This window comes from Bidens hawaiensis, unplaced genomic scaffold (assembly GCF_021521415.1).
Source record: "Bidens hawaiensis isolate Kalapana, Puna unplaced genomic scaffold, B.hawaiensis_p1.1 tig00014098_1, whole genome shotgun sequence".
Lineage (NCBI taxonomy): Eukaryota > Viridiplantae > Streptophyta > Magnoliopsida > Asterales > Asteraceae > Bidens > Bidens hawaiensis.
Genome location: NW_027492213.1, coordinates 340,789 through 368,773, shown reverse-complemented (window position 1 = coordinate 368,773; position 27,985 = coordinate 340,789). Strand labels below are relative to the sequence as shown.

Genomic DNA, 27,985 nt, shown 5'->3' with positions numbered 1-27,985 from the left:
TATTCATTCATACTGTTACACAAGCTCTACTTGGTGAAGAGCATAATAGATCGACTTTCTTGCTAAATCATAAAGGAAGAAATAGCATGTATGCATACATTCTTCAACTAAGTATAACCACCTTCTACGCCAGTAAGGATTGACGTAAAGAAGTACTGCAAATCCCAACATGAACACAAACCACGTGGAACCGCAACTTCCATAGAAGGATGTCATATCAATATCATACCATTCCTCATCAATTCCTTCTTCATTTGACGGACGGGTCACATGTGATTCAATGGTGCAGTTATTTTCCAGTGGTGGACCACAAAGAAGCGGATTTCCTTCATAGCTCTGCTTGGTAAAGGTTGCGAATTGTGCTTTCATGTCCGGGAGTCCGCCCGATAGATTGTTGTAAGAAACATTGAAAAAAGATAAAGAGTTCAACTTAGCTAGTTCTGGTGGAACTCTTCCGGTCAAATTATTAGAAGAAAGGTCTAAGCTCTCTATGTTTGTGAGATTTGATAACTTCAATGGAATAGACCCGGTCAGCAAATTGTGAGACAGATTCAGACCACGAATTTGGGTCATTAATCCTAGCACTGCAGGGATATCACCTGTAAGTTTGTTACATGATAGATCCAATCCTGACATGATATCAAGAATGCCACCCTTGTAGGTGAGGGAGAGGGTTTTTGTAGTGAATAGAACTTCGTCTAGTATTTTGAAGAATTGAATTTCTTCGTTATACAACCCCCTACTTAAAAAACCTCTGTAGCTATAGGATGTAGCCCCTGTACCTAGTGTACTGCCTTCTTGCATGAAAGCTTGGTAACTTGGGCCAGTAACATTATAGAGGCAGCCAGGTATTGAACCAGTTAGGGAGTTGCTGGATAAATCAAGTAAACTAACATTAGTTAATTGACACAACTGCTTCGGAATAGAACCATTAAGATTATTTTTTCCCAAAAGAAGAATTCTTAAATTGGACAGTTCACCAAGAAATTTAGGAATTTTGCCTGATAAATTGTTGTTGCTTATGTCTAAAGTTAAAAGTCCAGTCAAATTACGAAAAGAATTAGGTATTGATCCTGTAAATCTGTTGGAACCTAAATGAAGATGCTCCAATCTTTGCGTATTTAAGCATGATGGGATTGGCCCAGAGAATGAATTTTCGGAGATATCAAGAAACGAGAATGAAGTTGTTCCGCAAGGAAACGAGCCTTCCAAGCTGTTATTCCTCAGCGCAAGTTCGGAAATGGAACTCATGTTGCTTATCCAATCCGGGATCAAACCTGTAAAAAAGTTATTGCTAATGTCCAAAAGATCTAAAGTCATGGTTGTCACATTTCCAAGTTTTCCTGTGAATCTGTTGCTATCTAAGTAAAGATTCCAAATGTCCAAGCTTAAGTTTCCAGAAAGCACCTCACCATGTAGTATGTTGTTTGATAGTTTTAATATAGATAGCCACCTCGAGCTGTTTGCTAACAATCCAATTGGTACTTCTCCACTCAACTTATTATGAGATAAATCCAGTGTATTCAATTCATCCATTTCACCGAGTGAAGATGGGATAACGCCATCTAATGAATTCCGAGACAAATTTAGATGAGTTATACCTGGAAGGAACTTTTGTATGTGTATGGGAATAACACCTGTCAAGAGATTTCCAGATATATCTAACAACTTTATATTAAGATTCGTGGAAGACAACATGATAGAACCATGAATTAAGTTGTTTTGTAGATTAAGTACTTCCAACATTGTGTTATTTTTAATCAACCAATTTGGAAACTGTCCCTGCATGGAGTTTTGTGACATATCTAGAAGTTGTAACTTGTGTTGCTTCTCAAGAAAACCAGGAAGAACACTTCCTTTTGGCCTGTTTATATTGCAATTAGGTAACACAAGAACTTTCAACTGGAACAATGGAATCCATCCTATAGGCTCTTCTGTGTCAATCTCGAACATGTCATTACTGTTAATGAAATTGACTACCTCAAGCTTTGTGTGATTGGAGAATGAACTGAATGAGAATCGACCTTCAAATTTGTTGTCACTAAAATCAACATACTGGAGTGAAGTCAGATTAGCAATTAGAGACAATGAAAGTCTTCCTGTGAAACGATTTGAAGAAATGTCAAGAAACTTAAGAGATGACAAAGTGTTGAAACATTCAGGCAAATTTCCCTCAAACATGTTTCCAGAAAGATCTAACTCATTGAGGTTCTTTAAATTACAAAATCCTGCCAAAACGAACGAAAAATATGGTTCAACATATTAGACAGATTAACTAAGTATAGGTAAAGGTAAATAGGTAATGTACGTAACAAAAGGTGTATAACAACTATATGCTTTAGATATATAACTTAATTATTTACCATCATCGGGTAATGATCCATTGAGCCTATTGCCAGCAAGTGAAAGAACTTTAAGAGATGATAATGATTTTATCGCTGATGGAATGCTACCGAAAATATGGTTGTAACTCAAATCTAAGACCTCCAGTCGGTGGAAAGATGCCAAAGCTATATGAAGATAAACAAGAGAGGAGGTCGTTAGGGTTTTCTTTGGTAAAAACATTTTTTTTTAAAATAAAGTTCAACTTCAAATCTAAGAACTCTAACGCGCGTCTTTCACGACCTGTTAGCCTCTAACACGTCTTTCACGACACGTTAGCCATATTAATTGTTTTTTTTTAATATTACATTATTATAATTAATTTAATACGTATTTTGTCATTTCTTTTATAACTTGTAATATATAAATTTATATATAGTTTTAAATATGTCGTTGAGACGTGTTTATTTTTCTACATGTTGTCATAAATTTTACTCAAAACCGAGTGTCAAATTGATATTAAAATGTCCAATAAATGTTTAATAAAATTTGACCAGTCTCGTTTTAAGTAAAATTTATGCCAACACGTAGATAAAAATAAGTAAATCTCATCGGTATATTTGGAACTTTATAAAACTTTATGCATTACAAGTTATAAAAGAAATGACAAATGTATATTAAATTAATTATAATAATGTAATATTAAAAAAACAATTAATAGGGCTAACATATCATGAAAGACGCATTAGAGGCTAACATGTCTTGAAAGACGCGCGTTGGAGGTTAACAGGTTGTGAAAGACGCGTTAAGGACTAACAGATTGTCAAAGATGTGTTTATAGGGACATTTCTGAAAACTTTTATTTAATTGGATGAAAATGAAATCTTAATTATAATTAAGCCATTTTGAGAATTTTCTCTTTATATTCAACGTTACAATGGTGTAAATTAATTACCACTGGTCATGGATGACGATGGCATTAATGTAGGTGGGTGCTCATCTTAATGGTTTACTTTAAATTAAGACAAAATGGCAAAAGAAGTTCTTTACGTTTGACCCGATTTTTATTATACGTCCTTTAATGAAAGAAATAGCAAAAGGCATACATCATGTTTCAAATTCCTTTCACGTCACGTCCTTTGGCACTAACCCAGTTAATTTTTTTCGTTAAATATAGTCATGTGTAAGGCACACGAGGGTAAATTTGTCTTTCTACCCCTTAAGGGACTGTTTGTGTGGATTCCATAACGTTTGAACCAAAAAAATAAAAATATAAATATTTAATATATATATATATACTCTCTCTCTCTCACCAACAACCGGCCGGCCGTTCTTCACCTCCATCACCGCCACGGTCCTCCACCTCCATCGACGCCACCGTCCTTCACCTCCATCGCCACCACCGTCCTTCACCTCCATCCCTTTCTATCTCTATCCCTTTCTACTCTATCTCCCTCTATCTCTAAAATTCTCTATCTCTGATCCATATCCCTAACACCTTCACATTTCTGGTCCATCAAAACCCTTCATACCCTACCGCCAGCAAAGAAACATCACCGTAACCACCGCCGGCGCCAGCAAAGAAACCCTTCATTTTGAAACTGTATCGCCGACGCCATTGTTTTCGTATTCCCTGACACCACCATTGTTCCCGTATATCCCCACCCCTACCTCTAGCGGCAACCACCACCACAAATCACAGATGATTCTCTCCCTCTCACTCTAAAAAACCCCTAAATTGCAGGTATTTCTCTCTTTAAAGAGAACCCAAAATCTCATATTTGGACTAATTTATCAGGGGTTTGAGGTTCCTATCTCTCATCTTCCTTTCTCTCTGCTCCAATCAACCTAGAACTTGAATGATTTGAAGATGATGGCTAGTTATGGAGAAGATGAAGATGGAGCCATTGACCCTAGTTGGAGACAGAAACCAAGTTGATTTTGGTAGACAAAGAGACACCCGACCCACTTCTCGGATCTGGGTCTTTTATCGACCCGAACAACGGAACAACAGCTGATCCTCTTTTGCAGAAATATGGCCGCCGGCATTAGGGAAGAGAGAGTGTAAGAGGGAGGGAGGATATATATATATATATATATATATATATATATATATATATTAAATATTTATTTATCTTTAAATTTTAAAGTATTTTCATCATAGCTCAAACTTTAAGTAATCTACACAAATAGTCCCTTAAGGAGTAAAAAGACAAATTTACCCTTATGTGCTTTGCACATGATCAGATTTAAAGAAAAAAATTATCTGGGTTAGGGCTAAAGGACTTTACGTGAAAGGGATTCGAAACGTAAAGTATGTATTCTGCTATTTGTTTCATTAAAGGACGTCTATCGAAAAAACGATCAAACGTAAACGACGTCTTTTGCCATTTTGTCTTAAATTAAAAGAGTTCCCCAACATGATTCCTTCCGATAAACTGGATGAAGAGGTTTTTGAAGTTTAATTTCAATGATTTCTAGATTTATTATTGGGATATATTTTTTTGAAAACTATTAGAAAATCCTACATAGATGTTGTTTGTTTTTGAAGATAAAAATTGTCTGCAATCTAATTTCATCTGATTTCATGTCTGCAACTGAAGATATGGCCTGAAGGTCTGCAATCTGAAAATATAATATTGTTTGTTTTATAAACTGGATATCGTCTGCATAAGTGAAAATTAGTTACCTATCATACATATAACAGTAGATAGAATTTATTTAACGCCTGTGGACTGCTAAAATAATTGGTGGTAGTGTACGAACTATGGGAGTGGGTGGTGGAGGACGGTTAGTGGCAGACGATTGTGGTAGGCGGGTGAACGGTGGTGGCGGACGGTGTGGTGGCAGTGATGGACAATTGTGGTGGGTGATGGACGGTGGTGGTGGTGGACGGTGGTGGTAGGTGGTGGTGGTGGCGAACGGTGGGTGGTGGTGATGGAAGGTTGTGGTGGGTGGTGGTGGACGGTGGTGGCGGCGGCAGTGGGTGGTGGGTGGTGGTAGTGGACGATGGTTGTGGCCTACGGTGGGTGGTGGTGGTGATGGACGGTGGTGGTGGTGGTGGCCAACGGTTGGTGGTGGTGGTGGCGGCGGACGGTGGGTGGTGGTGGACGGCGATGGTGGTGGCGAATGGTGGGTGGTGGTGGTGGTGGACATTTGGTGGTGATAGGATGTGAAAAGTGTAAAGAAGTTGAACAATAGCTTATTTTTTAAGACCATTAAAGCATTTTTCAGATCTTTTTATTCTAAAAAAATAAACAGTCTTCAGAAGCTTATATCTGCGCGTCCGCAGACATAAGCCCCTTTCAAAACTTTTAAGTAAAAACAAACAGAACTATAGTAGGCATAATCATAGCACACTCTTGGCATAATTTTTTACGGATATTTGTCTTTTAAACTATTTGGACAAAATTATCCTTAAAACACTATATTGAAATGTTAAAGTTAAGAAACTACATGGTTCTTTATAACTTCTAATTTCTAATATTAACCATTGGATCTCATGATGTAAGGGTCCATTATTTTCACTATCCCTATGAATTTACTTGTTTTTACGATAACTCAACCATATATAGAGAGAGAGAGAAAGAGAGTAATGTTAAAATAATAAATAGTTTTTTCTTAAAAAGTGTAAGAAATGATTTCAACCTTTAGATCTAATATGCTACATAAAGGCAAGATTATAAACAACCATGTCATTTTAATTATGTAAATGAATTATTAATTAAATTGCAATCCATGTTTCTTTGTTTAGGAATTAATTAGGTTGTTAATAGCCTTTATTTAATAGGGAAAGGTTAAAAACAAAGGGAAGCTTGTTGAGTTTTAAGAACTCAAGAACTTCACTCTTGATCACACATTTAATTAAATAGATTAGATTATGTGGTTGAGATTAAATACGATTAAAAAATTAAAGTATGAGAGAGAGTAAAGATGTACAGTGATTACACTAATTTAAACGTCCGTTACACCTATATAATAAGTTGACTCGGTGCGTAAAAAATTCTGTAATTTTTCTAAGTATATGTAACCTACATATATTACGTATGTGTAAAAAAAATTTTAAAATTTTTACGTTGAGTTCTTTCGAGTTCTTAAAACTCAAAGTGATTCTCATTTGAAATCTCCCATATATATAGGGTTAGAATCAAATACAAATAACTTTTATTGTGAAAAATGTACAAATAGTTAGAGTAATTATGTCAACATCAGAGTAATTATTATTACACTAAAATTTTTGAGCTAGAGTAATTATTATTATACTATTTTACTTTTGTAAGTAACTTAAGCTCATCATTATTTTAACTATAAATATAAGTCCACTCGTTTTATAACATATTTGAGTAATTCTTTCTTGATTATCTAAGCCCACAATAGGATTTTGGATAATTGAATGGTAACTTAAGCAAACATAACTTGTGTTTTGTTTATTATTATCCAATTATTGTCGATTTTTGAAAAATAACTCCCCATTTTTTTTACTCGTGTGAGCCATTCGAAATCTTCAAGACGGTCCTGGCATCTATATATAATGAAAAAATAAAAGGAAGATAACGGTTCAAGGTTCTTACCTTCTATCGGTAATGTTCCATTGAAATTATTAGAACCTAAGATGAGAACTTCCAAGTGAGGTAAATGGGGGAGTTCTGATAAAAGTAAAAACAATAAAAGATATAAGGAAATTCGATAAAAAAAAAAAGATCAGTCAAAAAAGAGAAGCACAGTAGCACAAGATACAAGCATACCTTTGGCAAAGAGGCTTCCTCCCTCAATGAAATAACCATCCAATGAAAGAAATCTTAGGGATGGAAAAGCAGCCATGGACCTCATGAAATCATCAACTGAAAAGAACTTGCTGCCATCAAGATTTAAGTGCACCAGGTTGCTCATAGTACCTGAATTGTTCATGCAAATGAGAGTGTTTAATTAATAACTTGGGGGATAATTATTAAACTCATGCCTATACTAAATATTTAACTACTAAGAAAATAGCAAGTTAAATATATTTAACATATCTATACTATATTATATATTATAATACATATAGGATGAACACAAAAGTAATTTCAAAAAAACTCTTTAAATTAAGAATTTTACAATTGTTAATGTATCTTGTACAACCCATTCCAAACACAAAGCCCTACACAGTTCAACTTGGTTCCAAACACAATAGCAAGTTAAATATATTTAAAATATCTATATACTTGATTTTTTTGTTTTTTAAATTTTGACCAGCCGATTTCAATTTTCAACGAGATGGTTTCAGTTTTCGACGACAAAAAACGTTATTAACAGTTTGCTCACGGTTTAATTTAGAAACCATCAAACCAGATTAAAATTCAAATCTACGCGCTCTCTAGGTTCTGTTTGTTTTTGCTTAAAAGGTTTGCAAGGGGCTTACGTTTGCGGGCGTGCAGACATAAGCTTCTGAAAACTGTTTGTTTTTTAGAAGAAAAGGATCTAAAAAATGTTTTTATGGCATCAAAAAATAAGCTATTGTTCAACTTCTTCACATCCTATCAACATCTAATGTCCAACACCACCACCACCCACCGTGCGCCACCACCATCACCGTTCACCGCCACCACCCACCGTCCGCCACCACCACCACCGTCCATCACCACCACCACCCATCATCGGCCACAACCACCGTCCACCACCACCACCCACCGTCGGCCACCCACCACCACCCACCGTCACCGTCCACCACCACTGCCCACCACCCCCCACCACCACCACCCACCGTCGGTCACAACCATCGTCCACTACCACCACCACCGTCCATCACCAGCACCACCCACCGTCTGCCACCACCACCGTCCACCACCCACAACAACCATCCATCACCACCACCACTGCCCACAACCACCACCGTCCATCACCACCACCACCCGTCATCGGCCACCACCATCCACCACCCACCACAACTGTCCATCACCACCACTCACCATCCACCACCATCGTTCACCGCCTACCACAATCGTCTGCCACTAATCGTCCACCACCACCCACTCTGTGACATTCGTCAAATTCGATTCATATTTGTATTTGTAAACCCGACCCGTTTGGGTCATTTCGATGTATTGTTTATTGATCATTTATTATTTATAAAAGCATTCCCGACGTTAAGAGTTCCATATTCAATATTATTATTATTTAATTCCGAGTCATAAACACGAATCGAGCCGTACGGGTTAGACGCGTAAATTATCCAAAACCGAAAACTATATAAATTAATTATAAAGTTTAGGGCAAAAAAATGTAAACTCTAAATACTTATTATAGCTTAAAAGATATTAAACTTCATTTATTATGTTTGTGAAACCTGAGGGTCCAAAGTGTAAATATTAATTAAATTATATTATTTTTAAAAATCTAACCCAACCCACCCCGTCCCTTTCCCCCTGTTTTTCCGGCCCGGTTTTCCGGTCACCGTAAAACGGTTCCATCGACTCCCAAACACCCCTTAAATGCGTTTTTAACTCGAATTTGTTTATATAAAAATGATTCTCCATCAATATTAATCAATAACCAACTAATTAATTGTGATTCCTTGCCGTAAAACACCCCGTAATCGACGCCGGATTTCACGGGATTCACCATTAATGTGATAACCGCGTACACGCTCCTCCTACTAGTATAAATAGGATCCTTACACTCGACATAACTCGCTCACACTTCTCAATCCCCCTCTAATACACCGATTTGTCTGTAATTGGGAGTTCTATTTCTGTTTTTCCGGCAACTGGGTTTCGGTCAAAACAAAACCTTATAAAGTAATTAATATATGCTTGTTAATGTCGTTACACCAATAAACAAAACCCCTAATCTAATTATAACGAACATGGAACAGAAACCCAAATTGATAAATTAGGGTTTGTGTTCTTGAAGATGAAGAAGATGAAGTTGAACATCTGTTTAAAGTAAACTATTTCCATAACTTCATTGAATTGCTTCCTAGTCCAACTGGTTAAATCGTTAACATCGTAAACATGAGACCCGGGTTCGAAACCCGAGTCAAGCGCTTATTTTCTTTTTTTGTGTTGGGCCTGTATTGTTATTATTATTATTATTAAAATCCATTTCAAAGTTAACCCGGGTCAACCCCATATTTTTTATTAAACATTTTTCCAGTTTATTAATAATAAATAAATCATTTTAATCAATTAAAAATCAAAATAAATTTATAAAAACCTTTTTAAATTAAATAAAAATTATGTAAATTAAATATAAATTGTAAATCACCATTTCACACTTAAAACCAAGTTTCTTGTTTTCGTAAACCGTAACCAAAAAATCACGTAATAATCGTAACGTAAACTTTACTTTTCTTAAAAATCGTTTCGTCAAAACAATAAATATATTTGCGACTTATAAACAATAGTTCAAGCATTTCGAATGTTTAAACTTCATTTCCTTACCGATAAAAACTAATCTCATATTAATAATCGAAGTACCGTTAAAATATAATTAATAATATAATAATCTAAGAGCTGTGGAATTAGTAATAAATTATAATAAAATAATAACTAACTTCTAATTCATTCATACAAATAATCAACCGTAAAATCCCGTTAGAGTAGTCGTTAAATGTCGTGTTTATTCTTATTTATAGTTTGTACGGGTTGACCGCTTTGGTTTCCTTTGACGCCTTCGAGTTACTTTTATTTCCTTTTACTTCAATTACTAAGGTGAGTTTTCACAACCCCTTTTTAAATGTTCTAATATTTTGGGGTGACATATGTATCCATTATGAAATTCAAGTATTATTACTTTGATTACTTACAAACTACAATTCAATCATGGACTTGTGTGTTTATTTGTTTAATTGTTATATGGAATTCAAGTGGTTGCCTCATTAAGTATGATCATACCCCCCCCCTTTGCACTCAGGTCCATTTGTATCGAGTGGAAAAGGGACCTCATTATCCAAGTACGTTGGTAGCCCCAACTGGAAAGGACCTTCGTTTGTTCTTTACACTCAGGTCCATTGCATCGAGTGTAAAGAACCCTTATGTGCTTTTCACAAGTTTTCATGGAATTGTATGGATTTCACGTAGTATTTAAACTGTGGAAATCTCACCAGCTATATTTATAGCTGACCATATTTTATACATATGTTACAGGTACCATGATTAGAGGATGAAGGACTAGAAGACGCTTAGAATACCTAGGTTATTTAATAAACGAGACGTTTTTTTTATTATTGTTTATCTTTTATTTAAACTTGTATTGTTTACTTGATTGAACTTGTGTACTTGGCTATTTAATGAATTAATGTTATTATGGTCATTTAATAGTGCCACGTGTGTTTGAGCAATCTGTATGTCACACTCGGGCGTTTCCGCTTCAGTCGGGGTGTTACACACTCCCATAGTTCGTACACCACCACCAATTATTTTAGGAGTTTACAGACGTTAGATAAATTCTATCTACTATGATATGTATGATAGGTAATTAATTTTCAGCTGATGCAGATGATTTCCAGTTTATAAAACAAACAGTATTATATTTTCAGATTGTAGACCTTCAGACCACATTTTCAGTTGCAGACATGAAATCAAATTGTTTTTTCAGAGGTAAAATGTCTGTAGTCTACGGACCACATCTGCAGGCATCTGTAGCAGAAGAGGTGGACCAAATGTCTGTAGTCTGCAAGTAGAAGACTGTTTGTTTTTTAACGTCTGCAGGTGCTAAAATAAACTGAAATTTTTAAACACACTGAAATTTAAATAAAAAGGTCCTCAAACATCAAAATGTAAATAATAGCCAAACAACATTTGTTAATTTAGTATAAAGTATCTAATATAAAATATTAAATTGATAAATTGAGTTTGATGTACAGCTCTTATCTTTTGTAAAATATCAAATAGTTTTAACTTACCCCTTTAACAAAGTAAAGACAGAGTACTAAGAAACGAGTAAAGCAGTAACAATTCAATAAGGAAACACCAAAATAATAAAATAATATACTCATCTTCTTCATTTGCCAAGCCCTCCCAACCAAGTTAGTTACCTGACTGGAAAAAAATCCAAAGAAACAGTTACACTTTCACAACTCTCTTCTCTCCATCTAAACTATTCTACCTATTAATTACCCACAGTGGGCACCGGGCCACCCTATCCAAGCCCTAAATCCACCCCTCGTCAGGTGACCCCCTACCTTCCCCTGGTCCGCCGATGAGCGGGGGAGGCGGAGGAGCAGCAGTGGCCGGCTTGGGTGTGCTGCGGCGGCGGCATGGAGCTGTGTGGTGGCCAATGGAATCGGAGGTGGAGAGGCAAGTGTTGACGGGAGGTTAGGGTGGAAGAAGGGGTTGTATGTTTCTAGGTTTTGAGAAGGGGATGAATGAAATTAAAGATGAGAAGATGCCAGAAGATGTGAGAAGTAGCTGGTTCATGTCTGCACAAAGAAGAGGGCGCGCAAATCTTTTTTAATGAAATGTCTTCTGAAAAACAAAAAGTCTGCTGACCAAACGTCTACACATGGTCTGCACGGCGCAGACAAAAGAGGCCAAGAAAACAAACAAACACCTTACTCAACATATGGTCTCTTTCTCTTCCTCAGGGCTTGAACCAGATTGAGAATCATGCATCAAAAAACCCCACCACAACCATTAATTTCATACCCGATCATAAACCGTGTCATGTTATCCTTGAATCACATTGGCTCCATGATCTGCTACTTTTGAATTTTGAAATTCATCCTAAATCTCTCAGGTTTTTTTTCTCTCCTTCTCCTGATTGAACACAGATTTGAGGAACTATCTTCTTCTCTCTCTATATATGCAGTGTACGAACATAGATCTGAAGAAATCCTATCGATTTGCTGGTTTGTACCTGACTGTCTTTCAGATTCCATTTTCTTGCCGCAAATGATCCTTTTGTTTTAGTTTTTTGTACGAGATTATGGATATCCGTATTTGATTAGTATGAAAATTTTGAATTGCAGGAAGCGTGTGCCACAGCCGCTGTCACTCAGCAACCACCACGAACGAACGACAGAAATGGCATTTTTTATGACTTGTAAGTCCAATATTGTGACTTACGATATCAAAGTGGCAAAACCTGTTAAATACATATTTGGTCAATCAATCGGTTAACGTCAGCGAGCAATCCAGATTCGAGACGAGAGCTTCAACGCACACGTGCACCTTCAATGGGGAGAAAGCTTCTAGAAAGAATATTTTAGGCTATAAATAGCGTAATTGTTGTCTTTATTTGATGTGTTTTCATGGGGAGCTCACCTTGGGTGGGGTCAGTATTCCTTTGATATATTTATCATTTTTACCGATTTTGGGACCGTTCGTTATCTGTAGTATCTCTGTATTATTCATTCGATCGTATGATTTCACGCACCCTTCTCGATCGATTATCAAGAGCAAATACGTTTGTTTGATAGATCAGTGAGTTGGGAGACCTACAAGTGGTATGAGAGTGGGTTTGAATCAATTGATTCAACTTTGCTCTTGATACCGCGATTACCTGAACCGAGATGCTAATTTCTTGAAGTTTTTGTTGATCCGTTGAAGTTTTGGAAATAAAGTTTGAAGATTTGAGGAAAACAAAGATGTTTGAAGTTCGTATCGGATTCGTAGACCTGGTTCAGCCGATTTTGAGGTTCGATTTTGTAATCATTGAAGAACGATGACGTGAAAGAAAAGAAGAAATGAAGCAGAAAAGGGAAATTATATTATCTCAACTTTTGTTTGGGTTCTAGGTAATCAATGTTTGCATTTACGTTTACATAAGTTTTTCTTTCTATGAACAAAAACATGTTTTTTTTGTTGAAAGATATAATATTTTTTGTCGGGTTCTTTTAAAGAGTTACAAAGATGCCTACATTGGTCATGTAAAATGGTAAGTTTGCCATACGTTTCTTGATGAGTCAAGTCGGTCAGTTTGTAAACGACTCAAGCCAGCTTGGTTTGTAACAAGCCAAGGTAAGCTAAGCTCTATTTATTGGCTCGCTTATTAGGTTAGTTTAGATGGCTCGCTCATTGGTTTGTTCATATTCAATCATAAATTTCAGTATATATATATGAATTATAACCAAAATTTTAATACATATAAGCTATAATTTTTGTAGCTTATTAATTATGCATTATGCGTATGTTTAAGATGTTATATTTTTCTTTAAATTTCAAAAGTATTTAACTATTTTTTAAAAAAATAAAAGAGCTGGCTTGACCTTTTAAGTGTCGAGGTCGAAGTCTAGCTCAACACTCTTAAGATAAACGAGCCAAGCTCAGGCCCAACCAAGCTTGGGTAACTCCTTAACAATCCAAATTTTAACAAGAGGTGTCAAAAGATACTTTTATAATATCTTTTAATTTAATGTTCATAGATACTATTCTAATAGCAGGGATAATATTTTTTAGTTACTATTGGATGATGTTTGTCCGTCTCTAACTGTATGTATAATGAAACAGTTCATTAATTATAATATTGAATTCATCAAGAATAATCGTTTTAAATCGCTTGTTAGAAAACGCCTTTTCACCCTAAAGAAGCATCAACAACTTTGAATAACTTTCTGGTTTTGAGCTTTTTGTCATGCTTGAAGGTTTGTTCAAAGTGTTAAATATGGAACGATATAAAGAAATGATGTCTAGTGTAAGCTACTTAGTCAACACAATTATATTAAAACAAACAGTTATGTTGTTTAATTTGTTTTAGATTAAGAAATAAGTAATAAATCGCACGTGGTAAATGGGTGCAGTCACACTCAAAAGTTGATATTGAATGAAAATAGAACAAGCAGTTTGAATCTTTTCCTAATCATAACTCAGATTGCCCATTTATAAATTAACAGGTTGAAACAACTACTTTAATAGTATACAACAAATGTAACTGGAAAGAAAATGACTAAACATTATAAAGTATGATTTTAATTTTGTTTCGGGTGCCATTTTGAAAATCTATTTGTGCGGTTTTGTAGATTTCGAGCCAATTGAGGATGGCTTATTGATCTACTTCCTCCTTGAGCCAAAGAGGTAATCAAACTTATCTTTATCATAAATGCCATATAAGTTAACAAAGCACTCTCTCTCTCTCTCTCTCACACACACACACATATATATATAAAGGGGATGGTTCAGGAGAGAAATGAGAATACTGTGAGAAATGTAAGAAATTAATATGAACCACTATTTTTATTTTATGTTTTAAATGTTTAAAGATAAATGAGCAAAGTATTAATGCATGATCTCTCTTTAATTAATATAACTAATAAACTAGGGTATGGATCCGTGTATGACACGTGTGACATTTGTCAATTTCGGGTTATTTTATACTTGTATTCTTAATGTAAACCCGACCCGTTTTGTATCCCGAACCTTTCGATATTATCAAAATGATGAATTTTATGTTACATATTTGTTTTATAGTTATTGGATCTAAAAAAACACCCTTTTCGGTTCTTAAAATGCCCAGAAAACGCTCAAAACGAACTCCAAGGAATAAAACTACCAAAATTGAGACTTGAATGACCCATTTGTAGTTTGTGTTTTCTTGGGTCTATAACCAACCCATTTTCATGCAACACCCTTTATGAAAGACCCATTCAACTTACCCTATATATACACACCTATTTTTTTCATTTGTGCTTGCTCATTTCCTCATTTCTCTCTCAAATTCTTGAATTCTAAGGTTGTTCTTCATAAGCTAATCTTTCATTTTAACTAACTTCTCAATACTTAAAGCTTGATGTTAAAACATATATATAATATACACTCCTTGTTTACCTTCGGTCTTTCATTTCTCCGGTCTTAGCCGGTTGAAATGTCGGGTTAGTAAGGCAAGGTTACATGGAGGACTTTGTAGTCCTTGTTTATATATTTAACAAATCTAACTACATAACTTGTTATACTTGCTTAACTTCTGCATATTTTTGTTTATTGTTCATATATGTCAAGTTCCATGGTATTGGGTATGTGGTGACTAGCCTTGGTTTCATCCCGAGTTGAGAACCGAACCAAAAACCGAACTTTCGTTTAAAAGCTTTATTGTTAACTTTTTGAATGTAAAACTTAAGTATTATTATTTATAAGTTATTTTACAAGTTCCATGGTAATTGGGTATTTGGTAACCATCCTCGGTCTTATTCCGAGTCAAGGACCGAACCAAAAACCGAACTAAACCGAGTTCACTCGCTTAAGACACACAAGTGTGTTTTTAGCCACCAAAACTCATATTTTTCTTCAAGATTTTATTTTAAATCAATTTTAGTTAATTTCTAAACATACTTGGCATGTCGGTAACCAACTTGATCTTATAACAAGTTCGGACCGATAAAGTCGTATACTCGCTTAACGAACGTTAAGGTTCTTCATAATAAAACTACATACTTGGTTAAGTATATTTTGATTTTATTGAGTTATCTCATAACATTTATTATTTTGGGAAGTTAACTTTGAGCTTGGTCAATTATCAAGTCTCGAACCGACAAAACCGAACACTCGTTTAAACCTCGTTTTGGTATTCTTATAATCAAGGGTTTTGCAATATTGCATTTTAACCCACATTATTACTTAACATAGGTTGAGTAAAAAAAAGAAAAAAAAACTAATGAATAGAATACCGAGACCTGGTTTCGAGTAAACTTATTTTACAAAACTCGTTTATTTAATTTCTCAAATATTTACATTTTAAATCCTAAACTTTATTTATTTACTTTATTTGTCATGTATTTTATTTTAAACCCTTCCAAGACTACCTACTAACACAAGACCCGTTTAATATAGGTCTTGCTTGTTAAACCGATCTCTCCGATTATTCACGACACTATCTTTCAAGTTACTTGTTAATGTGAGTACTTTTTCATCCCCCGTTTTCCATCTTTCGTTTTTTGGGGGGGGGGGGGGGGCGTTGCATACTTATTCAAATTCAAATGATTTATTGTTGGTACATGTATGTCAGTAGTTCATAGTCTAACGATTGTAATCGAGTCTGTAATGTAATTATGTTTTTGATTATGTTTATGTTTATGTAACGAGCGAAGTTGTCAACAAGTTCGCTTAGGCGAACTTGTTGAACAAGCGAAGTTGTTAACAAGTTCGCTCAGGCGAACTTGTTGAACAAGCGAAGTTATGGACAACTTCGCCTGAGGCGAAGTTGTCGTGTTTATATATACTGTTCATCGTAACAGTTGAAGAGTTCGCGAGTTTGGTTAGGTTTCGTTTTCAGTGAGAGTTACGTGTTTACAAGTCAGAGTCTGTAATAGTGACCTCGTGTCACGTGTTCGGGTTATCAATATAACGTGTTTCGGTTATTGCTCGTGTGTTTGTTTTATACGTATTCTACGCTCGTATCTACCTACGCAGGGATTCCGCACATGCGCAGATAGCGACATCCCGTGTACGATCCGTCCAGGAATCTACAATTGGTATCAGATCCATCGGCTCGATTGTGAGGTTCGGGATTTCACGCGGGTGTAGAAAACGTCTCGTTTGACCTATTCACGGGACGAGTTTTTGTTCGTATTGAGTTCTAATCTCTATATACAGTCATTTTCAAGCCTTTACAACGACCGGAAACTGCAGAATCGTCGACAACAGATCTGAATATTTTCAGTGTTCATCGGGCGAAGTTACTGTTCTTCAGGCGAAGTTGCCGTCACTGAAAGTAGGGTTTCGGCGAAGATATAAGGTTAAGCGAAGTTATTCACAACTTCGCCTGCCTCATAAGTTCGCCTAAGCGAAGTTATCCTCAACTTCGCTTACCTGCTAAGTTCGCTTACCGTAAGCGAAGTTATCCTCAACATTCGCCGAGTCACACGAATTTAAGAATTTTTCCAGCGAAGTTAACACTTAAGCGAAGTTATTCTTAACTTCGCCTTTAGTACTGTTTGGACAAATTTTTGAATTTTTCGGGTTTTGAGAAGATGTCGCAAATTAACATCTCTGAATTGGTGAAAATGGAGGTCGAAGCGGGGTCAGCCACTAAGGCCCCAAGGCTGTTAAAAGGAACCGACTTTGTTGCATGGAAGGATCGGTTTATTCAGTATATTAAATACCAGGATGCAAAGATGTGGGTGTGCATCCAGGATGGATATATTCCACCGACCATGGAATACGAAGGTCGGGATGTGATAAAGAAGTACAGCAAGATGGAGGAAGAGGAGAAGAAGATGTACGAAGCCGAAAGCAAGGCTCACGCAGCTATCACTATGGCTCTTCCACAGGAGATCCTTCATACTTTCAGAAAGTATACATCGGCTCGAGAGCTTTGGGATGCTCTTGAAAATAGATTCGAAGGGAACGTGGGTATTCGTGCCTCGAAGATTAAACTGTTGAAGACTCAGTTCTCTGTCTTCAAATATTTGAAGAACGAATCTCTGGATGATATTATCACTCGATATTATCATCTAATGACAGAGCTAAACAACTATTCGATTGCTTACAGAGAAGAGGAGATAGTTGAAAAGCTTCTCGATGCTCTCCCACCGAAGTGGGAAATGTACACAGTTCTGATGAGGGAAGACAGAGACTTTCCTAATTGTGATTTGGAGACAGCAGTAAACAAGCTCAGAACCTTTGAGCTTAATATGGTTCGTAAAGAGACACCAACAGATCAGATTCAAGACCCTGGTATGTATGGTGCCAAACTTAACTCAGGCTCAAGTTCGAAGCCTGAATCTGCTGCTTACTACTCCAAAGGAGAGTCAGGTTCAAACTCTTCTCATGAAGGAAACGTTTCAGTAAACATGAACGGTGATGTTTGCTTTGCTGCTGGAGGTTCAAGTGCTTCGAAACCTCAAACATCCAACCGTAGTTTCTCTCCCAGTGCCTCAAGAAATAACTATTCCAAGATGCCAATGAGTGTCAAATCTGCTGAAGAGCAGTTTGCAGTCTATGCATCTTTTATTGCTTCATATGAGAACTACATACAAGGGAAGATTGTGGACCCTGCTGTTTTGGATGAGGATTATGACCAGATCGATGCTGATGATCTGGAGGAGATGGATTTGCAATGGCAAATGGCCATGATAGTGAGGCGAGTCAAGCGTTTCATGAATAAGACGGGGAGAAAGTTTGTTGGTGGTAGGCCCGGATTCGACAAGTCTAAAGTGAGGTGCTATAACTGTCAACAGTATGGGCCCTTTGCTAAAGAATGCAGAAACGAGAGAGTTGAACGGGGTCAAGGCCGGTCTGCACAGCCTACTGGGATTAGTAAAGAAGTCAATGCCATGTTGTCTAGAGAAGCCGGTGAATACAACTGGAACCTGCATGCGAATGAAACTGGTGAGCAGGCGAATATGGCTAAGGTAGAAAATGAAGATTGTGAGAAGATGACTGGAGAGGAGAAAGCTACTGGTAAGGAGAAAGCTTTCATGGCAGATAACGATGGTCAACCCTCCGAGGTAAGTTCTAAACCTGTTTGTACAAAATGTGAGAATTTGTCTGAGCAACTTGCTACCATAACTGATCAGTATGTTCGTTTAGATGCTGAATTTAAAACACTTAAAGAAGATCATCATTTTACTAAGGCAAGAGAAAACAGTTACAAAGTTAAAATAAAAGCATGTGAAAAAGATGTCAAAAGCTTAAAAACTAAACTTGCTGAAAAAATTGATGTAATTGACCTAAGTTATGAGGTTTTAGAAGAAAAGACTAAACTTATTGCTGAACGAGAAAAGCAGATTGCTGACCACCAGGTGAAAGTGGTGGAACTGAACCGAAAACTCGAGCAGTTCCGAAATTCCTCAGCTATTCTAGATCACCTCGTTAGTGATCAAGGTACCTCTGCAAAGAGGGGAGGAATTGGTTATCACGAGGTGCCACCACCTTATAACCACAACTACACTTTCAACCCTAGTATTCAGAAATCTGTGGATTTTGAAGTTCCTCAGACAGTTCCAATCAAGGTTACATGTAAAGAACCAACTGTTAGTAATGGCGAAACGGTTTCGCCTGTTTCTAGTGTAAATATTTCTGTTACGAGTCCAGTCTCATCGGATTCGGATAAGTTGTCCGAATCAGGTAAGACGAAAGAGAAGGTAGTGTTACCCACTGGTGGAGATAAAAATAAATCTTCTAAAAAGAGTACTCCACTCAACCCGTATGTCCCACCTTATGTGAGACGAACGGCTGGTAGCACTGCCTCTACATCCAAACCAACATTTGAAAAGAAAATGGAGAGTAGGTGTTGCTTTAGATGTAATAAATTAGGACATCTTGTTGCAGATTGCCCTCTGACGCCGAGATACAGAGGTGTGAGGCCAAATAAAACTGAGAATAAGCATCAGTTTGATACTGCTAAAAATGAAAACTTTTCAAAATGCCAAAATGTAACTAATTCAAGTTTTCATAAAAACAAACCTCAGTTTTTCAACCAAACCACAAGATATAACACTTTCAATTCACATAGGTTTGGAAGGCATCACACTCAATCTTCAAGGAGATTTCCTAACAGGACTTACAGGAATTATCCTGATGCTAACTTTGGAAAGCCAGGGTACGGGACGTATCGATCCAAGACCAATTGGTCTTGGGTCCCAAGATTCTAATTCTCTGTTTTATTGTGCAGGAACAGTTGAACAGGGCTGCCCACAGTCTTTGGATTGTAGATAGCGGCTGTTCCCGGCACATGACGTGCAACAAACACTTGTTGCAAGACTTAAAACCTGTTCAGGGAGCGAGAGTTAGTTTTGCTGGTGAAAGCGGAGGAAGAATTACTGGTAGAGGTACAGTGTCAAATGGAAGGATGACACTTGAGAATGTGAATTTTGTGGAGGAATTGAAGCACAATCTGCTGAGTGTGTCGCAGATTTGTGATAAAGATTACACTGTCCATTTTACGAAGAATGAAGCGATCGTGTTGAAGCCTGGTTTCCAGATACCAGACGAGTGGATAGTAATGAAAGCTCCACGTGAAACAAATACATATGTGATGGATATGAGGTCTACTGAAATGGCCACGGGAGAATCTTGTTTAATGACGAAAGCAAGCGAATCAGAATCTGAATTGTGGCACAGGAGAATGGGGCACATTCATCTTCGGAAGATGAACTTCATTGTCAAGAATGGGCTTGTGATGGGCGTTCCCTTAAAAAGTTTTAACTTTGAAGACAAATGTATAGCATGCAAGAAGGGAAAGCAACACAAGAAATCCCATCTCACCAAGAAGGTCAACTCTATTGCCGGTACTCTAGAACTACTTCACATGGATCTCTTCGGTCCCGTGAATGTAAAAAGTCTAGGAGGTACTTCTTACTGCTTGGTAATCACTGATGACTACTCGCGATATTCGTGGGTATATTTTCTGAAATCGAAAGATGAGACGGCTCAAATGGTGAAGAATCTAATTACAAAAGTTGAGAACGTCATGAGTAAATCAGTTAAATACATCAGAAGTGACAATGGATCAGAGTTCAAGAACTTTGAAATGGAAATCTTCTGTCTTCAGAAAGGAATTGAACATCAATACAGCGCTCCGTATACTCCGCAACAGAATGGAGTGGCTGAAAGGAAGAACCGAACTTTAATTGAAGGAGCCAGAACTATGCTGGCAGATTCAAAACTTCCTGTGATATTCTGGGCTGAAGCAGTTGCTACAGCCTGCTATGTTCTGAATAGGGTGTTAACCGTTAAGAGACTTGGAAAAACATGTTACGAGCTTATGCATGGAAGGAAGCCCAACTTGAGCGGTCTTGAACCATTCGGGTCTCCTTGTTCGATTTTGAAGACTAATTCGAAATTTGGTGAAGTAGCCGATGAAGGAATCTTAGTCGGTTATGTTGTTGGGACTCCCAACAGACGGGTCTTCAATACGTCGACTTGCAAGGTGGAGGTGGTGTGTAACACCGACATTACTAGTTACCAATCGCCAAAACCAAGCAATGGACCTGCTGAGCTTTTCGACTATGTTAAGCTGTTTAAGTCATTTAACATCCCTAATTTGGAAATTTCTGAAGAAGAAGAAAGAATTGCGTCGAAGATGATACTTGATGAGGAAGAGAATCTATTGCATCGACAGCTTATTGAGAAAAGTCAACCTTCCACATCAAACACTATTGATACCCCTGCTGCCTTACCTGAAGATGAGTTTATCAATCCATTTCACTCTCAGCCAGAAACAACCATTGATGAGATCTCTTCAAATTTGGAAGATAATTTGCATGTCGGTGCTGTTCCGACCACGAGAATTCACAAAGATCACCCATTGGAGAATATTATAGGTGATGTGTCCTCCAGTGTACAAACCAGAAGTAGCTTGAATGAGCACACCTGTGTTTATACAAGCATTAAAGAAACGGGTATAATGAACGAATGTTTGTACTCCTGCTTTATTAGCCAGATTGAACCGAAAAATTACCAAATGGCTCTTAAGGACAGCTCGTGGGTCGAGGCCATGCAAGAAGAGTTGGCTCAATTCGAGAAGATGGAAGTCTGGACTTTGGTTGAAAAACCAAGGAATGTGCATGCTATAGGCACAAAATGGGTGTTTAAGTGCAAGAGGGATGATAAGGGGATTATCATTAGAAACAAGGCAAGGCTGGTTGTTAAAGGGTTTAATCAGCAAGAGGGTATTGATTACAATGAGGTGTTCGCTCCTGTCGCCCGGTTGGAAGCGATAAGATTGTTTTTGGCGTTTGCTGCATGTAAGAGAATGAAGGTGTTTCAGCTAGATGTGAAGAGTGCGTTTTTAAATGGGAAAGTTGATGAGGTTGTGTATGTTGAGCAACCTCCGGGTTTTCCTGACCCAGACTTCCCAGATCACGTATACAAGTTGAGCAAGACGCTGTATGGATTACATCAGGCACCTCGTGCCTGGTATTCAACGTTATCGGACTACTTGCTCGAGAATGGTTTTGAAAGGGGTTTAATTGACAGCACACTGTTCGTGAAGAGAGAAGGAAGCGACTTCCTACTAGTTCAAGTCTACGTGGATGACATCATATTTGCTGCATCAAGAGTCTCCATGTGTCAAGATTTTGAGGATGTCATGAAGAAAAGGTTCGAAATGAGTGCTATGGGTGAACTAACTTTCTTTCTAGGATTGCAGGTTGATCAGAAGAAGGACGGGATGTTCATTCATCAGACGAAGTACGTTCATGATGTGCTCAAGCGATTCAAGATGGAGGACAGTTCTCCATATGACACTCCAATCTGCGTCAATCACAAATTGGGCGCTGAATCAGATGGTGACGCAGATGTGGACCCAACTCTGTATCGGGCGATAATAGGTTCATTAATGTATTTAACTGCTTCTAGGCCTGATATAATGTTTGCTGTTTGTCTTTGTGCACGTTTTCAGGCAAATCCGAAAGAATCTCATTTGAAAGGTGCAAAGAGGATACTACGGTATCTCAAGGGCAAGCCGAAGCTAGGGTTGTGGTACCCGAAGGGAGGAGACGTGGAACTGGTTGCTTATACTGATTCTGATTATGGAGGGTGCAATCAGAGTCGGAAGTCGACAACAGGAGGATGTCAGTTTCTCGGTGGAAGATTAGTTTCCTGGCAGTGCAAGAAACAGACGTCAGTTGCAATCTCAACATGTGAAGCTGAATATATGGCAGCATCCAACTGCTGTTCACAGGTTTTGTGGATTCAGCAACAATTGCGCGACTATGGTCTGAATTTCTTACTCACTCCTATTTTAATTGATAACACTGCTGCCATCTCAGTAATTAACAATCCCGTGAAGCATAGTAAAACTAAACATATTGACATTCGTCATCACTTCATACGGGATTGTGCTGAGAAGAAACTGATCAAGGTCGAAAAGGTCGATACGCTAGAAAATTTCGCTGATTTATTTACAAAAGCGTTTGATAAATCCAGATTTCAAAACCTAATTGAGCTGAACGGGATGATCAATCCCGAGTAACCATGTTTTTATTTGGTTTAAAAAAAAAAAAAAAAAAAAAAAAAACGTCACTATTGCTTAAAATTAGTCGGTTACCTCAGTTTGATGGACATATCCTCGGATATGTTTTGGTCCTCGTTTCTACTTGTAGAGAATGAGGATCGCCATTAACCAGACGACTGAAAGTGACCGGGGCGGTTATGATGTGTTTTCTTTCTATCACTGAAAATTAGTCGTTCATACTTAGTTAGAAGAACACATACCTGTATGTGGTCGGTCCAGTTGATCCATTGGATCTTCAGGATTGCCGTTTACCTGAAAACTTTGACGTGAACGGGGCGATTGAAGTCAAAATTTGTTTTGGGAAATGAAATTACTTTTCAAGTCTGTTACTTCGTAAGAAGTTCTTTGCTATGTTTAACAGAAAATTGATCCAACCTTGGAAAATGATATATATACTAACTTTGTGTGCTTAACTGGTGAAGTTATTAGGCTTAAAAGGCTTTAGGACAATCATTGTATGTCATGGTAACTTTTTATGGTGCGTAAAAGTAGATGTGATACAAACTAATTTTACTTGATTTTACGTGGAAACTCCTTAAGAGTTTTGCGTGTCTTCATATATATCTTTTCGAATGATAGGCAGAAAAGCGATTACCCAGTCATACACGAGCCCATGTGTGTTCTGATTCCCGTGAAGAAAGCGTTTCAAGACACTGCAGTGATCCAGATTCGGGACTTGCAGTAAAATTCTACTTTGAAGTCTATGTTAAAAAAAAAAAAAATTAAGTTATTGTAACATATTAGTGATCATAAATTCAAGACTTCGCTATCTTAGAGCAAGAAGAAGAACGGGAAACAGGAGAAGAATACATACAAGTTAATCAGACACTATGGGTCAAAGTCAATTCGGGGTGACTTGGGGAAAGCCAAATACGCTTTGAGGATAGATAGGAGGCATCAATATTTCTGAGTTGTTGCCCACTTAAATTTTAAGGATTAATTGAACCTAACTCGTATCACAGAAACGATGAAAACCACTTTAAAGTATATTACCTGCTTACAACCTGTCTCTATATGTCATAATACAGCTAAACACGGATCTATGTAACAGTCACGTAGTTAGTATGATTCCTGTTAGGATCTTTTCTAAAACGTGGTGTCCCTGACTAGACTGAAATTTGATCCCTTATTTCGTTAAATTTTTATAAGTTTTTCTATTTTTGTAGTTGTATTATTTTATATCTGGTTACTTAGACTTGATCATTTTTGTTTAACTCTTTATGAAACTTTCAAATGTTAATTGCAAAATGTTCAAACTTAAAGGGTTGATTCTGAAAATATAGGCGAAGTTGTTGAATCAGGCGAACTTGTGCTTAACTTCGCCTAGGCGAAGTTATCCTTAACTTCGCCTGACCAACACTGACCCTATATAAGGATTATTAAACAGTGATATCATTATTTTCAAAATTCTCAGCGAACTTGAGCTCCGATTTTCCGGCGAACTTGATTTCTTTTCGTTTTCGATCTTTGCTTCTAGTTTCTTTTATCATTGAGGGTATGTGTTGTCGATATCTCTCACAAAATTGTTCGTTCTTGATCGTTTTTACCCGGTTCGAGACCTCGGGTCGTCGGACCTTCAAAACCGAAATCTTAAAAACTTGTGTTAACGTGTGCATGGACATCCTTTTCAACTTCACATCCTTAATATCATGTGTATTGATGTCCTTGATCGTCGAACTTAGCCGAAAACACCGGATTTCCGGTGTTGGAATCCTAACAGTCGCCGATTAAGTTCAGGCGAAGTTAGGGTTTAGGCGAAGTTATCCACAACTTCGCCTGGGGCTTAATTTCGCCTAAGGCGAAGTTATCCACAACTTCGCCTGAAGCTTAATTTCGCCTAACACTTATCTTCGCCTGAGGCGATGTTGTGATAAGGCGAAGTTATCTTCAACTTCGCCTAAACCAATTTGTTTAACAGTTATTTAGACGAACTTACAGATGAAGCGAAGTTGTTCCCAACTTCGCCTCACCTTTAAGTTCGCCTATACAGTTTTAATCACAACTTCGCTCATGGTATAACGCGAACTTGTGAGTTGCTTAACAGTTATCTAACTTGGTTCGTTTAGTGCAGATATGGCTGCTGTTGGCGGTGCTGGTGGTGATGACGGTAATGATCAAAGACAGTTCTTTCCAGCGCATAACCAGTACATCATGTTAGACCCAGACGCAAGTGGCGTGGAGGACTACAGGGAAATAATCACATTTCTCCTGCGCTCAAGGATCTTCCATGCGATCACGAATACCCTGCCTATTTCACTACCTAACATTGAAGACTTTTGGCAGTCGGTAGAGTATGATTGCCGGGTTGAGCCCCCAGTGATGCGAGCAACCGTAAATGGTCATGTTGTGCAGTTCTCTTCAGAAGATATACGGTTGGCTTTGCAGTTTGGAGAAGAAACGAGGGATGATCCAACGGAGTTCGTCGCTCCTTTTCGTGATGGGGCATATCTCAGGATGGGTTATTCAGGTCCGTTGGGGGACACGCAGAGGAGAAAAGGATTTTTGTTAGATCAGTGGCGCTTCCTAATGCACGTCTTGATCGTGTGCATGTCTGGGAGGAAGGCAGGAACTGATGGAATGGGCGCGACGATGCAGTCTGCCATGACTGCCCTGACTTACAACAGAAGATATTCATTTAGTCAGCTGATATTTTACGAGATTGATCGTCAGAGGAGGGCTGTGGCGCGTGAGCGATTTATTATGTATCCTCGATTCTTACAAATGATTCTCAATCATGTGGCTCCGTTGCTACCACAGAGACGCCCTATTAGATACGTTGAATGTGTGACGAAGCGTATCTTTGCTCAGTGTCGCACTTCTAGCGCACGAAGCAAGCCTGAGCTGCGTCCCAGGCATACTCCACTGTTCGGGTATCTTGTCAACCCGGAGTATGTTCCTGCTGGTGGGGACGAGTTCAGAGACCCAAGACCACAACAGGCGGCAGCACCTCATGCTGTATCAGCTGCGCCTGCTGTGCCTACTGCTGAAGACGTCGACCTTGATGCTGCTTTTAGCGGCCAAGGAATGTTTGATATGGATGTCTCGGGTTCTCAGGCCATGGATGTTACTAGAGCAGTTACTTCGGTAGCTGACTCCGATCTTGATGAGACATTTGCTGAAGCTAGACGATTGATGGTGTCTAGGGAGAGAACGATTGGGAAGAGGATGAGAACGGTTGACGACGATGACGAGGAAGATGATGAAGAAGAAGCAGTTCAGCTAGTGCTCAGACGTTCAAGAAGAGAACGGACAGGTATGGGTTCGGGAGCTGGAGAAACTTCAAGGCTGGTACGTTTTGCTCCACCTGCCTTGTCTGGTATGTCTCTTATTCCTTCTACAGCACAGGTTACTGCCGTCCAGACGTCGACTCCAACAATTGTGTCTCTACCACCTCAATCGCTTACTCCATCGGTGGTAGTAGCACGATTTGTTGAGTCTACAGTCACTACTACTGCAGGGTTACCAAGTGTACCACCTGCGGTCACTTCTGCTGCTGATGTCCCGCCAACTCCAACGCCTACTTCAGACTCCGAAAGGATAGCTTCACTAGAGCGGATCGTAGCTGAGCAGTCCAAGACTATTCAAAGCCTAGTGGAAGCAAACCAACTACAGGCCTCCCTCCTGGTCGAGCATGGGAAGATCATAGACGCTATGAAAGCGTTCTTGGCATCTCAGGGGAGATGAGCTGTAGGGGAGATGAGTTGAGGACAAAACGGAGAGAAGATCATGACGATGATCCCAATGCACCGGAAGGTGCAGGTGGTGAGCTGCCAAGAACTTCTATAGCTCTTGGTACTTCCACAGCTGAGGGGGAGTCTACAAGCGCAGCTGGTGATGATGATGTTGATGATGTAATCGACGCGTTGAAAGAGCTAGATGATGATGATGATTTTATGCTTGAAGAAGATGTGCTGCCGAGTGATGAGATTGAGAAGATCGGTGAGCAGATTATTGTTGAAAATGTGATAGAAGAAGGGGAGATAGTAGATGAAGATATTGAACACGAGATTCCAGAGGTTGAGATGCCCGATATAGGTGATGAGACAGTTGTGGAAGATACTGAATGGGAAGAGCAGCCGAATTGGAAGGAAGGTTGTGCTCAATGGTTCGTAAAGACGAAGAAACCGGCGGTCCCTAAAATGTTCAAAAAGAGTTACAATATTAAGGGATACGCTGAAGCAAAGAAAGGTATTATCTGCTGGATATATGATGAGCAGCTGCGGCTCTTCGTGATCAAAAGATATGACGGGATTCAGTACTTCAGGAGAACTTTGAGATCATTAAACACACTGCCTGAATGTGAGGTTAAAGACTTAGCCAGATTGGGGTTGATAAATCGAAGTGACAATAACATGGCTAGAGTCATCGGAAAGATCGTATGGAAAGAGAGCATTAAGGAGAAGAAGTTTGAGCTGCTGAAACCACAAAAGGGGAAACTTGTCGAAGACAAGGATAGAGGTTTGAGAGCTGATGGAAAGCCTTGGATGGTTATGAAGTATAAACCGATCCGGTGCCTTAAAGAAGTACCGATGAAGCTTATGCCCAAGGACGTGCTCAAAGACCTAAAATGGTGGTTCGTGGATTGTGAAACAGCGGAGGCGGTAATGGAAGATGAGGATGAACAAGAAGTGCTTAGGGTTTACGACCCGATGCATCTTGTTAATCTATCGCAAGCTGATCTGAAGATGCTCAACGAAAAGAAGATCTTCTACATTCCTGCTTGGAAGGATCAAGCAAGGAAATATCAAAGGGTGGTGTCGGTATGTGTTAGAGAAGGAGCGCACGCGTAAAG

At 38.3% G+C, this 27,985-nt stretch overlaps 1 protein-coding gene across 1 annotated transcript; it reads right to left on the bottom strand.

Annotated features, from left to right (window-relative positions):
• Window positions 1-15: 15 nt before the first annotated feature.
• LOC143545901 (cuscuta receptor 1-like) lies at window positions 16-7,279 on the bottom strand. The gene is made up of 3 exons (XM_077037690.1): window positions 7,068-7,279; window positions 6,894-6,968; window positions 16-2,228 (listed from the first exon to the last, which is right to left on the bottom strand). The coding sequence occupies exons 1-3, from the start codon at window positions 7,228-7,230 to the stop codon at window positions 16-18; spliced, it is 2,451 nt and encodes an 816-aa protein (XP_076893805.1). The 5' UTR covers window positions 7,231-7,279.
• Window positions 7,280-27,985: the final 20,706 nt, after the last annotated feature.

What these genes read in the sequence shown, in the direction of transcription:
- LOC143545901 (XM_077037690.1), bottom strand. Translation starts at nt 7,230, where the DNA reads ATGAACAATTCAGGTACTATGAGCAACCTGGTGCACTTAAATCTTGAT. An exon ending in AGGAAGCCTCTTTGCCAAAG is followed by an intron (nt 6,969 to 7,067) that starts GTATGCTTGTAT and finishes TACTTTTATCAG; the next exon opens with AACTCCCCCATTTACCTCAC. An exon ending in TGGAACATTACCGATAGAAG is followed by an intron (nt 2,229 to 6,893) that starts GTAAGAACCTTG and finishes TCGTTTTGGCAG; the next exon opens with GATTTTGTAATTTAAAGAAC.